General features: G+C 46.6%; 1 protein-coding gene across 5 annotated transcripts in view; it reads right to left on the bottom strand.

The window, feature by feature from the left end:
* Window positions 1-4,180: 4,180 nt before the first annotated feature.
* Window positions 4,181-12,641, bottom strand: part of Cers4 (ceramide synthase 4) — a 34,699-nt gene continuing 26,238 nt past the window's right edge. For all 5 annotated transcript variants that reach the window (XM_041678307.1, XM_041678304.1, XM_041678306.1 and 2 more), the window contains 9 exons: window positions 11,747-11,864; window positions 9,499-9,617; window positions 9,137-9,194; window positions 8,351-8,401; window positions 7,901-7,993; window positions 7,528-7,656; window positions 6,899-7,005; window positions 4,741-4,897; window positions 4,181-4,647 (listed from right to left, as the gene is read on the bottom strand). In XM_041678307.1, the coding sequence (XP_041534241.1) occupies window positions 4,471-4,647; window positions 4,741-4,897; window positions 6,899-7,005; window positions 7,528-7,656; window positions 7,901-7,993; window positions 8,351-8,401; window positions 9,137-9,194; window positions 9,499-9,617; window positions 11,747-11,864 (1,009 nt within the window). In that variant the 3' untranslated portion in view covers window positions 4,181-4,470. The remainder of the gene's footprint in view (window positions 4,648-4,740; window positions 4,898-6,898; window positions 7,006-7,527; window positions 7,657-7,900; window positions 7,994-8,350; window positions 8,402-9,136; window positions 9,195-9,498; window positions 9,618-11,746; window positions 11,865-12,641) is intronic.

Below are 12,641 nucleotides of genomic sequence, written 5' to 3'. Positions count from 1 at the left end.
GCTAATAAGCACTTGAATAGGGTTTATGAGCAGTGGGCAGTATGCTACTTCATAGCATGAGATGAGGTAGAAATGCCTACAGCATCATGGACACAGAGACTTCCCAAAGTTGGGGTAGTAAACATGACTCTGGTCAGTACCTCTACCATGAGGCTAGGCTCTCAGAAAATAGACGGGGTGGAGCCAGCTACCAGCACACCATGAGTTAAGCTTCACTTAAGATTTTGTTCATGCAAACAGAAAAGGTTACACATATAAAGTAAAACGGGTTTAGATGGAAAATAGCCTCTATACAAGACAGAGTGCATTTAACAATATATGTAGGCATAAGAAAGAAAGGTATAGTCATAAACAAATAAAGTAATAAAAAAATAATAAGTCACACAAAGATAGGAAATATACAGGAAGTCTGATCCTGTATCATTATTATTTTATTGTGATGTCTGTGAATTTTTTTAATGCGGATAAGCAAATGACAGCTGCTGGTAGATGAGATTGTGAAAGGGACTGCTGAAATAAACCAGCCTAGGAACTTTAAGAATGCCCTAAATAAACCAGTCTAGAAACTTTAAGAATGCCTTAACTTTCAAACAGAATTCAAAAAAAAAAAAAAAAGTCTTGCTTTGGGGAAGGGGTTATCCTTTTGTTTCCTGTGGAACAGGAACAGGTTGTGGGTCTGTTCAAGATTGATAAGGGATCAGATTTGATCAGAGAAGACCCCCTGAAAGCCTGCTTACAGACAGATATAAACCTAAAATAACTACAAGACAGACAACATATATTTTACCTGCTCAAACAAACAACAACACATCTTTGGCAGGTTCATATACAACACATATCCCATACTTGTGTTAATGTATGTTACCTTTCAAAGTTTGTGTTTTCAGAGCAAGGGGATAAGACGCCAATAAAAATGGATGACCCAGGTGATGCAGCCTCTCAGATTGCCTCTGTTGCAGTATCATACCTCAGAGTTCTGCATCCAGAACAGCTTCAAGGCTGCTGGCTGAGATGGTCCATCCTCACTGACTATTCTAACCAGAACTTTACTATTATCATAATTTTCTCACAGTACTCCAAAGATGCCATTACCTCCAGACAACAGAAAGCAGTTTAGAGAACACAATGCACCCATTCCCAAGAGGTGGGGTGGGTGGGTTTTGGGTTTTTTTGTTATTGTTGTCATTTGTTGGGCTATAGATGCTTCTCATTACTTGAAGGGGGTTACAATTTGTTACTGGTCATGGTCAGGAAAAAAGCTAAATGAAGGAGTTTAGATTCAGGGATCTCTTTCTGAAGGTAAAAGGAGAAATACGGTATAAATATTATGGGATAAAAGTGTGCATTGTTGAGTTTACTTTTGAACAACCACTGTTTCAAATATTTTACATTGGTATGGATTTTTGGTATATTGATATAAATTTAAGGTTATTTTTTGTTATACTGAATTATGTTGTGGTATTGCTCTTATGTAGATCATTTAAAAATGTAATGTATAACTAAAAGATGCAGTTTAGTAGTCATCTTTAATAATCAAACTTGTAGTCCTATTAGGTATGTTTTCAAGGTTAAGCCTATATATTCAGATAGATGGTCTTCAAACACTTCAAAGACTTACAGAATATGGCATTTAAGATTGGATAACCTGAGGCTTTTCAGAACAGTGAGACATGTCTGCTCCTGGCAGCACCAACTTACTTCAGAAAAGATAATGGGCATTGAAGAAATCTTTTCTGGAGCTTAATTTCATTGTGGCAAGGTTGGCCACTAGGCAAAGAAACTGTTCTTGCCTTGACTGCTGACAGTATGTTGTACAAACTGGATAAGCAGGGCACAAAGGAAAAAAGACTACCAAACTTTGCCAAGATGAAGCAGGACAGTCCTTAAAAATTCCTGCTTCATAGAAAAGTCTGTCAGATATTCTAGGGCTACAGGGTAAGGATAGATGTCTCAACATTGAAGAGGATATTGAGTGACTGTCCAGACAGCCAGATGTCTCGAATTCTATAGGTCTGAAAGCAGCTTGCACTGCACTTCCTGTTCACTCAGACAATATTGTCCTTCTGGGGTCTTTGATGGAATTGAAGAATAGTTCAGTTTTCCTTAGTTATAATAAAAGATAAATTAGTATAAAACTTTGGACTCATCAAGAGAGGATAAAGGAGTATTTTCTTTTCTTTTCTTTTTTTTCCTTAAGGTAATTTAAGAGTGAACTGAGTTTCCCCACTAGTGGGAAATACGGGAGGACAGGGTTTTCTCAGACCAGAAAGGTGGCTGGCTTACTTGGGCTGGTGCTAGAAAACAGCTTCCATCTGGGAGGCCTTTGTGGTGGTAGCTGGTTAGGGCTGCCCACAGAAATGTGATTTAGGAGTATTTTCTCTAAATTTGCCAAATACAAAAGGACTGGGCATTTTAAATTTAATTCTTATTTGATAATTGTTCTTACTGTATAGAGTTTCATTTTTTTAAAGTTAATACCTTTCTTTTCTATTTAGAAAATATCTGATAATTGTTTCTATTGTATATAGCTTTACTATGTTAGAGTAATTTTTTTTCCTTTAGACAAAAAGGGGAAAATGCTGTATAATGGTCTTTTATGCACTGTTAATATGTGCCACTAATTGGTTTGCTAAAAATGGCCAATAGCTAGGCAAGACTTTCAGGACACAGAGAATGCTGGGGAGAGGAAGGGCAGAGTCGTGAGGAGACACCATGGATGCAGAAAAAGCAGCATGGGCTTCACAAAGTAAAGGTAACTGAACCACATAAAAGAATATAGATTAAAATATTTGGGTTAATTTAAGTTATAAGGACTAGTTAAAACAAGCCTAAGCTATTGCTCAAGCTTTCACAATTAATAAGAAGTCTTTTTGTCACAATTTGTGAGCTTAGTAGCTATACAAATAGATTCACATCAAATCTATGGTCTTTGTGCCTTAACATCCACAGTACTGTGATTTCAGGCTTGTAGCCATACTGGTTTTGAACCTTCAAATTCTCTCAATACTGTTTTTATCTTCAGTATCCATCATTCTTCCTTCTCAAATGCCCCTTCCTATTCTTTCTGGGCTTTCCATCCACGCGCTATGTACAACATTTTTCTCTTTCTCCTTTCCTTTTTTTTAATTCTTCCTTTCATCTCTTTCCCCTATCCCCGTTTCCTTTCCTTCTGTGGTCTTGTCTTCCTGGTTCTTTCAAAAGTCTCTATGTAATCTCTGCCTGTGTTACTTAATGTTTATTCCCCTTGAATTGTTACTCTCTCAGCAGAAGCTATATTTCTCCAGTTTTCTCCGGTATCTCCCAAGAAGACAAACTCCACATGTCATCTCACCACCTGCTCTACCCCGAGAGCAGGCCCACGTTCTTTGCACATTTTTTTTTATTTTCTTTTAGTTGTTTCTATCTTAGATTTTAGTCCAGCTTTCTCTTCTGGGTAACTGTTTTTTGACACTCCCTCCCACTGCTTCTTTGGAGACTGGTTCCTGCTTTGTATTAGGCTTGTGTGTTTTTCCAGTCTGCTGGCTTCTTTCTTCCTGGTGTTAGATGACAGTCATAGGCTGCCATGACAGGCTCTGCTTTTTGTCCCCACGGCATTTATTTTTGGATATCCCCTGAGATGGCCCTCTACTCCCCATTGTCTCTGCTTTGCTCTCTTCCATGACACTCAGTCCCTCTTGCATACTCCTAAAGACAGCATGGTCTAACCACACACGGATCCTGTGGTTTGATTTCTGACTTAAGTGACAATGGTCACCAAACTTCCATCTTAGAGGAAGAAGTTTTCCTATAGCACTTCTGAAGACAATGACCTCACTATCCTGGGTATAAAGACCCCAGTGTGGGGTTGCAGGTTGCTTTAAGCAAGAGACTACAAGGGTGTGCTTGGGTCTCTGCTCTTACCTTCTGACTTGGACGAGGAATACTGTATAACTTCAGACAGAGAAGCTCCATCTAAGCTTAATAACATCTTTCCTGCAGCCAGTGCCTATCAGCTAATAACAATGTCCTTGGAGAGCTACTCTGGAGGAGAACATGATGAAGACACTGATCCGCGGATGGGGAGTATCTTCAGGCCATGATACTATGTGTGTGGGAATGGACATAAATCTTGATGTGGCAGTGAGGAATCCTGTCAACAGAGGAAGACCTGTGTAGGGAACCAAAACTCTCAGGCAGAGACTTCATCTCTGTTGAAGTTTTATTGGTCCTATGAGCCAAGGCTCCCCACAGCCCCCAGGCTACAACCTGAGGGTGGCTCTGACCAAATGCAGAGTCCACTGCTCCCCAGGCTCTGTCCAGTTGCTCAAAGGGATAAAGGGAGACGAGATAAAAAGGGAAGTGCTGGAAACAGATCATCAGTCCTCTTCCTACCTTGAGGAGGACCTCCCTATCTCCCAGGGTCACCAGCCCAGCATCTGGATATCCATCCACAATGCTGGAGGGCAACCCTCAATGTCAGTCCTAGGTTGTCTATGTGGACTGGGTGTGCCCATTGGCCAGACGCCCAGCTGCCCGGCTCCGTGGGCCATTGGCGATGGCTGGGCCAGACCCTCGAGTCACCCCGTTCTTCAGTTGAGGACTTTCAGGAACTGCCCCGTCATCACTGGAGTCTGATTCTTCTGCATCACTACGAATGTCCTTTGCCATCTGTGAAAACAGACGAGGCCAGAGCTCAGAACATAGTGAGGAGCACTGAGACAAGGAGGAGAATTGGGATCCGACCCTCTTAGGCCTCCATACCTGACCCTTCCACAGGAAACTGAAGATCATGCGCAGGATGAGACAGAACCAGTACACATGAAGGATCTGCAGCATCACCAGGAGCACATTAAAGTAATAGTAGCCGAAGAAGGGACTCATGTTCTTCATGGAGTCAAACAGAGTGGAATAGAGGACCCTAAAGCAGGAAGCAAGAAGGAGTTTCACCAGCCTGTATAGCTCCCCATTCTGGGAACTTGCACGGATCATCTGTGCTCCTGAGCCTCCCTAGTGCCCACTCCTGAGATGGTATCTCCCTTGACCTGCTTATGCTAAGTCAGTGAAGCATATAAAGTGTATCAACTGACCTTTCTCTACCATAACTACAAGGCAGTAACAAGTGTACCACTGGCCCTCCCAGGTAACCCTTTATGATTACCCATCTGTCCTTAGATACAGTGTAACTCTTCACATCAACCTGAGACTTACATACTCATCTCACAGGGCCACTGGATGTCAGTCAGAGACAATGTTCCTAAACCCACTATACCGACTCTGCAAGGTCACAGCTCTCGTGTCCTACACATATCCTCTACCATCAAAACTAACCCTGATGCTATTTCATATGCAAGAAAGAAAAATCCAACCACATCCCCTTGATTAATCTTTGTCCCTAGCTACTTCTTTTCTTTTCCCCAATGCTCTTATGCCTTCTAGAAGCCCAAATGCCTATCCCCCCTCTCCTCTACTGCTTCTTCTGCACTCTCTCCCTTCCTCCTTCTCTCCTTCCTCCCTCCTCCATACTTACCTGTCCCTTCTCCACACTCATCTCCCTCCTCCGCAATCCTCCTCCATCTTCTTCACCAACTTCCACTCCCTTCTTTAGACTTTCCTTCCATCTTTTTTCATCTTCCTCCCCTCTTTTCATTTTCACTTTTTGCTCCATTTTATTATCCATCTTCTCCATTTACTTTCTTTCTTTTCCCCTTCCTTCTCTCACCCCTCTGACTCCTCCTCTCTACCCAACCCTGTACCTAAGGGGCACTAAACAAGACCTTTCTCACTGAACTTCACTACTGGTCCAGTCTTCAGCTCTCGGAATTTCTCCATCACTCTCCAACAAAAACAAGAGAGCTCTAGGAGTTGGGTTGTATCGATACTTTTGCCCCAGATGACACTGCCCAGCCCCCTGCTGCAAATGCCTGCCACAGGCTGGCAACTCCTGCATTTACACGCCCACCCTTCCAGAGAGCCCAAGCTGACAGGCCATCTGCCTCCATGTCTACCAAGGAGCATAAGACCCTCAAAACCAGCACGGAGCAGCTAGGCTCCTGATGCCTCCGGAAGTTTCTCCTAGTCCTGATGGTGTCCCCTTCTGGCCATCTCCTCTCACCTGCTCTGGTTTATCTGCCCCAGCTTCCCACATCTGCCTCAGTCCTCTATGGCTCCCACCTCCCTTCAGATAACATCCCATAGAATCCTTCATTACTTCCCCTGGCCACCTACCTGCATGCACCTTATCCTTCTCTCTGTTCCAAACTCATTTCTGTTCTTCCAAGACTGGAACACACTCAAGTCTCGGAGTCTTTACATATGCTGCTCTCTCCACCTGGACCATCTTCCTCTATGATCAGTATGGTTCTTGAGCCCCATTCATTCTCTATACACAACAGCTATCAGTGAAACACCCCTGAAGAGGGACTAATCCAGGGCCAACTACCTGCAAACCTGCTTCCTTCACAGTTCCTAGTTTCATTTTCTCTTCCGTGCTATCAGTCCCTTGTGCCTTGTGGTCTGTTGCTTGCCTGTCTATCCTTTTCCTCATCCATATCAATTAGCTCCAGGGCAGACACTTGCATTGCTCTCTCTGATATTTCTTCCCTCCCTAACACAGTTCAGAGACTCAACAAATATCAAAAAAAAAAAAAATGTTTACTAGACAATTTTAGTGACCAGGCACTCAGACAGCCTCCTCCTCTCTCTTCCTGTCTTGGGAGTGCACTATATTAGTGCTGTATTCGGTTTCTGTTTCTCTGACTCTGGGCCTTTGCATATGCTGTGCTCTGGGCCAGGCACACCATTTCCTGCCTCCTGGAAAAACTTCAGCCAACACCTCCAGTTCCCTGAAGTAGAGCACCAAGGGTGAGGCCTTCATGGATCCTGAGCACACCCTCCCATCTCCCTGTCCCTCAGGACTCACTGGGTGGGGAAGAAGATGAGGCGAGTGTAGAAGAAGACTAAGGAGAAGATGATGAAGAGAGCGTTGCACACTCGCCGAAAGTGGGAATAGTTGAACATCTTACAAGCCTGGGGAGAGCAGCAAAGAGAAATAGGTTTAGGACCGAGAATCCATGGAAAGTGGTGGATCAGACAATGGGGATCCTTTACTTGGGGACAAGAAGCTATGGGGGGAGCAAGTGATTGAGCTAAGGTTGTATCTCCAGAACTATGTAGGAAGGACAAAAAAAAAAAAAAAAGAGTGATAAGACAGGGATAAGACACAGAGTATTTCATCTCCAGGGAGACTGGAGCATGGTGCCTCAGTTCCTGAAAGGCTGGAAAAGGCAGGGTCTCACATCCAAATGAGTCAGACAGGGATAAGGACTTCCTGTCCCAGAGAGACCAAGAGGAAATGGGCCTTACGTTGCTGAGACACTAAAGAGGGAAAAGTGAGGTTTCTTCTCCCAGAGAGATTGAGGGATTAAGGCATCATCACCCTAGCAGATTGTGAGAGACGGGGTCTATCAGATAGCCCAGTTGTGGCAGGGCCTCCTCTCCATGGCCAGGACAACAGCAGGGTTGGCAGGGCAAGTGGAGAGGTGAACCTACCTCCAGCAGGTAGTCGGAGCAATCATGCAGCAGCAGCACCACGGAGCCAATGCGCAGCAAGTTGGAGCTGTAGGAGAAAGCTATCAGCCCCACGGTCACAAAGTGGTGCACCACCTGCTCCTTGAAATCCTGCAGAAGACAATGGGTCACCACTGGGACAAGCCTCTGTGGCTGGAGAGCCCCATGCCTGGAAGCAAGCCTTTTCAGGAGATCTATAAGGCCTCTGGATCCCATACCTTCTGCCAGGAATCAAGAGCACCTCATAGTGCAACGCTGTGGCCAATTCATCCCACTTCAGCCTCTCCCCAGAGATTAGAGGGCATCGCCACCATGGCGCCCACACATCCAGTTTGACGTGTAACTGATAACTCACCTTGCGTTTAATGTCAAAGGGCAGAGTGATTAGCAGTGAAATGTAGAAGCCCAGCTCCAGAAGATACCACCAGTACAGGGCCAGATTCAGGGTCTATAGCAGGGTGAGGAAAGATTAATTGTGATGTGTGGCGGACCCTCCCTGGAAGGGACCCGGATGAAGATTCCCCCAGGGGAGGAGCCTCATCATCCAAGCAACAAAAGGGGCGGGGCCTCATCATACAGGCAGCTAGTGGGGCGGAGCCTCACCATACAGGCAGCTAGTGGGGCGGAGCCTTAGCATACAGGAGTTAGTGGGGTGAAGCCTCATCATATAGGCAGGGAGTGGGGCTGAGCCTCATCATGCAGGAGCTGATGGGGCGGAGCCTCATCATACAGGCAGGGAGTGGGGTGGGGGTCTCTCTTGCCTGTGACCACAGAACTGAGTTTCTCCACAGTTCACTTGACTCACCTGCTGTGGGTAATTTTCCCAGCACAAAGACAGTGTCCACAACCATGGCTCCTATGAATGAACAAAGGATCTTAAGCTCTCCAAAGGCAAAAGCCAGCCTCCTACCCTGGATCTGAACCCTCCACAACCAGGACTTCCACAGCCTTCCATGTACCGATTCCACTCTGCCCTGCTTTTATGCTTTTCAAGCAAGGGGCTCACTGTGTAGCTCACATGGTCCTCAAATCCACTGTCCGTCTGCCCACAGCGGCTGAGTGTTGGTTTTGACTGTCAACTTGACACAACTGAGAATCACCCGGGAAGGTGGTCTCAATGAGGGATTATCTCGATAAGGTTGGTCTGTGCATATCTCTACATGAGACATTTTTCCTATTTGGGTTAACTGAGATGGGAAGACCCATCCTGAATGTGGACAGCACTATTTCATAAAGTAAGCCTTGGGCTGAATGAAAAATAGTGAGCTGAACACTAACATATATGCATTCCCTAATGTCTGTTCCTGCTACTTCCCCTGCTATGGTGGACTGGGACGTCGAACCATGAGCTAAAATAAATCCTTTTTCCCTTCAGCTGCTTCTCAGAAAATTCTATCACAGCAACAGAAAAAGAAAGTAGGGCAGCATGCTCTCCCTACCATAGCTCAGCCCTGCCCTCTCCTGCTTGTTCCAGTTCTGCCTCCCACTCCTCCCCCAGCAGATTTATTCACTGCACATGGTCAGCTCCCAGTGCAAGGAGGTCTTCAGTAAGCTTGTGGTTGTGGGATAGGTGACCCTCAGGTTTACTCACATGGTAGAGGACAGAGATGCCACCCACGAAGGAACACAGATAGAAGACAAACCTCCAGCTGCAGAGGGGGAGGAAGCTAGTGAGGCAGCTGCCAAAAGAGCAGTGTCCAGGCCCCAGAGGTGGAGCTTCATCTGACAGGGAGACTGAAAAAGGGTGGGGCCTCACATCTCAGGGAGTCTGGGAAGGGAAGGACCTCAAGTGACAAGGAGGCTAGGGAGGTGAAGCCTCATCACCCACAGTCTAGGAGTGGCAGGGCTTCATTATCCAGACAGATTTGGAGGGATGGGACCTCATCACCAAGGAAGGCTAGGAGTGGGGCCTTATCATTCAAAAAGGCTACCTCCCCTGCATCCCATAATTACCTAGCTTCACAGAATTTCTTGGACAAGCAAGGACGTTCCAGGTTCCGACGTCTCCTGAACCAGCGTTGAGTCTGCCGTAGTGTGAGACCACATTGGGCAGCCAGGAGGACCATCTGGGTCTGAGCAGAGGATAATGAGGGAGAAGGGTCACAGTGGCCTAGTGCTGGTTTCCTCCTGTTGTCCCCAGATGCATGGGTCCCGCTTTGATTCCCACCCCATCCCCCTCTGGAAGCTCAAGATCTTTCCCACAGAGCCATATCCACTATAGTGAGAGGAAAGAGTGGTTGTATGGGTGGAGAGACCTCCAGAACACTGGTCCTGCTTATACAACACACAAGTCACTGGTGGAGCCTGGCATCAAGAATGAGACTGGAGAATGGGGGATACAGCTCTGTGGTGCTTGCCTAGCATGAACAAAGTCCTGGGTTCATCCCCGGCACAAGAACATGTATGAGGATGAGAGGCAGGCTTTTCTTCAGCCGCTTGGGGAGTTGAGCTTCACCCTACCCGTTGCTTAATTTTTATTGTCAACTTGGCACCACCAAGAATCAACTGGAAAAGGGTGTCTCAATACTGCCCAGAATCGTTTGGCTTATGGCCGTGTCACTGGTGAATTATCTTGATTATTGACTGATGGGAGAGGTATCACCCCTAGACAGATGGACCTGAGAGCTTTGTTAAGAAATCTGGCTGAGCCCAAGCTAGAGGTAGCAAACCAGTAAGTAGTATTCCTCCATGGCCTCTGCTTCGATTCCTGCCTCAGTTTCCTGCACTCAAATTCCTCAGTGATCGCCTGTTACTTGAAAGCATGATTCGGAATGAACCTCTTCTTCTCCAACTTGCATTCAATGTTGAGCACAGCAACAGAAAGCAGACTAGGCTACTACGCCAGGCAGGCATTACGTTCTCTGCTCTATAGAAGCTAATCTGCCAGCCAGGCTGTTGGTGTATGCCTTTAACCCCAGCACTTGGGAGCCAGAGCCCAGCGGACTGTGAGCTTAAGGTCAGCCTGGTCTACAGAGCAAATACGAGGACATCCAGAGTTACACAGAGAAACCCTGTCTCAAAAACCAAAAGCAAACCAAAAAGCTACTCTGTCCCCAGCCAGGATACACAGACTTCACTTGCACCTTCCCCTAGATAACCTGGCCCAGACCAAGCCAACTGGGTAGCCCCACCAAGGATGGGAATGGAAGCAGAGTCACAGGACAGCTTCTGGCATTCCAACCACTGGAACAGACACCTTGTCCCTCTCCAGAACAGGGAAGAAACCTACTCTTCTCACTGTGATCCCAGAATCTGTTTGGTGAGTGAACATACGGCAGATGCCCCACACTAAGAGATGTGGGGACTCATATCCCAGGAAGCCTAGCAGGGCTTCTTGAGTCCCAAGAAGTCTGGGATCATCAGGGCCTCACGTCCCCAAAAACCTAGAGGTGCAGGGGCTTATGATCCCGGAATGCTGTGAGTACCAGAGCTTCCAACCCTGGGGAACCTGAGGATAGGATCTTCAAGTCTCTGGAAGACCTGAAGGGGCAGGGCCTCATGTCCCAAGAAGTCTAAGAAGGGGCAGATTCAAGCTTTGATATCTTTAAAAGGCTTCCCCAGGTCCCAGGGAGACCAGAAAGGGTGGGACTTCATAACTCAGGAAGCATAAAAGGGGGCAGACCCTTATGGCTCAGGGAGATGAGGGGTGTGCCCTCACATCTCAGAAAGACATGAGGTGAGTGGTCCTTGGACTTCCCACAGGGCAGGGAACCCTGATTGCTCTTTGGGATGACGAGGGAGGGGGACTTGCTGGGGAAGGGGGAGGGAAATGGGAGGCGGTGGCGGGGAGGACGCAGAAATCTTAAATAAATAAATCATAAAAAAAATAAAACATTAACCAGAAAAAAAAAAGAAAAAAGAAACACATGAGGGATGGGGCTTCAAGACCTAGGGAACTGAGACTAGGAAGGGCAGTCTCATACTGGGAGAGAAATGGTTCCAAGCTCCAGGGAGCCTGAGGAGGATATGATTGGTCTACTAGTCTTAGCACAGCGGGGAGAGGTGGAGCCTCGCATCCCAGGAGATGAGGGGTAGAGCCTCAGGTACCAGGGACTCTGTGGACCCAGGTAGAATGTAGGAAGGGGGCACTTCTGAGTGAGTTCAAGGTCCCTGTGCAACCTCTAATAGTACTAAAAAGGACTTCTGTTTCCAGATCCCAGGGACAGCCCCACATACATGTCAAGAGGATGTTGGGGCTCACCTCCACGGGTCTCTGCCCCATCCTGAGGAAGTATTTCTCCAGCACTGGGTTGGGCTTCATCTGCCTCCTGATTTGATCCCGCACACCCATCCACCGGCTCAGGGGCAAGGCCACAAATCTGAGTACAAAGGGAGACATAACCCAGTAGAACTCAAATGAATGGGGTGTGACCATAGCAAGAGGAAATGGGGGGAACCTGAGGCTCAGGCAAGCGTCATCAGCATGTATGGTTCAAATCTACTGAACAGAGGGTGTGGAAACACACAGCCAAAATGCCCACGCAGGAAGGAAATTTTTTACCAAACCTAGGAAAAGAGACTAGCATCATCTTCAGGATAGGGAAGTTCAGGCCAACTCACAGGGAACCCATGTTCCTTCACCCATCCTCAACCAGAACAAAAGTCCTCTGAGTCTTAGTCTCCCTGTGTGAGGCTCCTCAAGGGAGGGGCATCACCGGTTAAGTCCCACAATCCCTACTTCAGAGAAGGAACCTGGCTAATCAGTTCCCACATTGCCCACAAGAGGGTGCCCCAAGACCACAAATGGAGATTGAACGCCATCATCAGGGTTCTAGTATCTAAACCTCACTTAAGAAACTAGTCCCTCAAAAAGGAAGTGAGGGAGGGAGGGGGAAAAAAGAGAAAGAAAGAAAGAAAGAAAGAAAGAAAGAAAGAAAGAAAGAAAGAAAGAAGCAAACTAGTCCCTCTGAATGTGGTTGACAGTTGGGGCAGACTGAGGGGCCAATGACAATGGCACTGGGATTTGTCTCTACTGTATGTACTGGCTTTCTGGGATGCTATTCTCTTTGGATGTATACCTTGTTCAGTCTGAATGTAGTGGGGAGGGCCTTGGACCTTCCACAGGGCAGGGTGGCTTGCTCTCTCTTAAGATTGGA

Source organism: Microtus oregoni, unplaced genomic scaffold, assembly GCF_018167655.1.
Source record: "Microtus oregoni isolate MIOR12 unplaced genomic scaffold, Mior012 000029F_ref0000214, whole genome shotgun sequence".
In the NCBI taxonomy this organism is placed as follows: domain Eukaryota; kingdom Metazoa; phylum Chordata; class Mammalia; order Rodentia; family Cricetidae; genus Microtus; species Microtus oregoni.
Note: the sequence above shows the minus strand (reverse complement) of the source record. Positions and strands in the feature narration are given on the sequence as shown.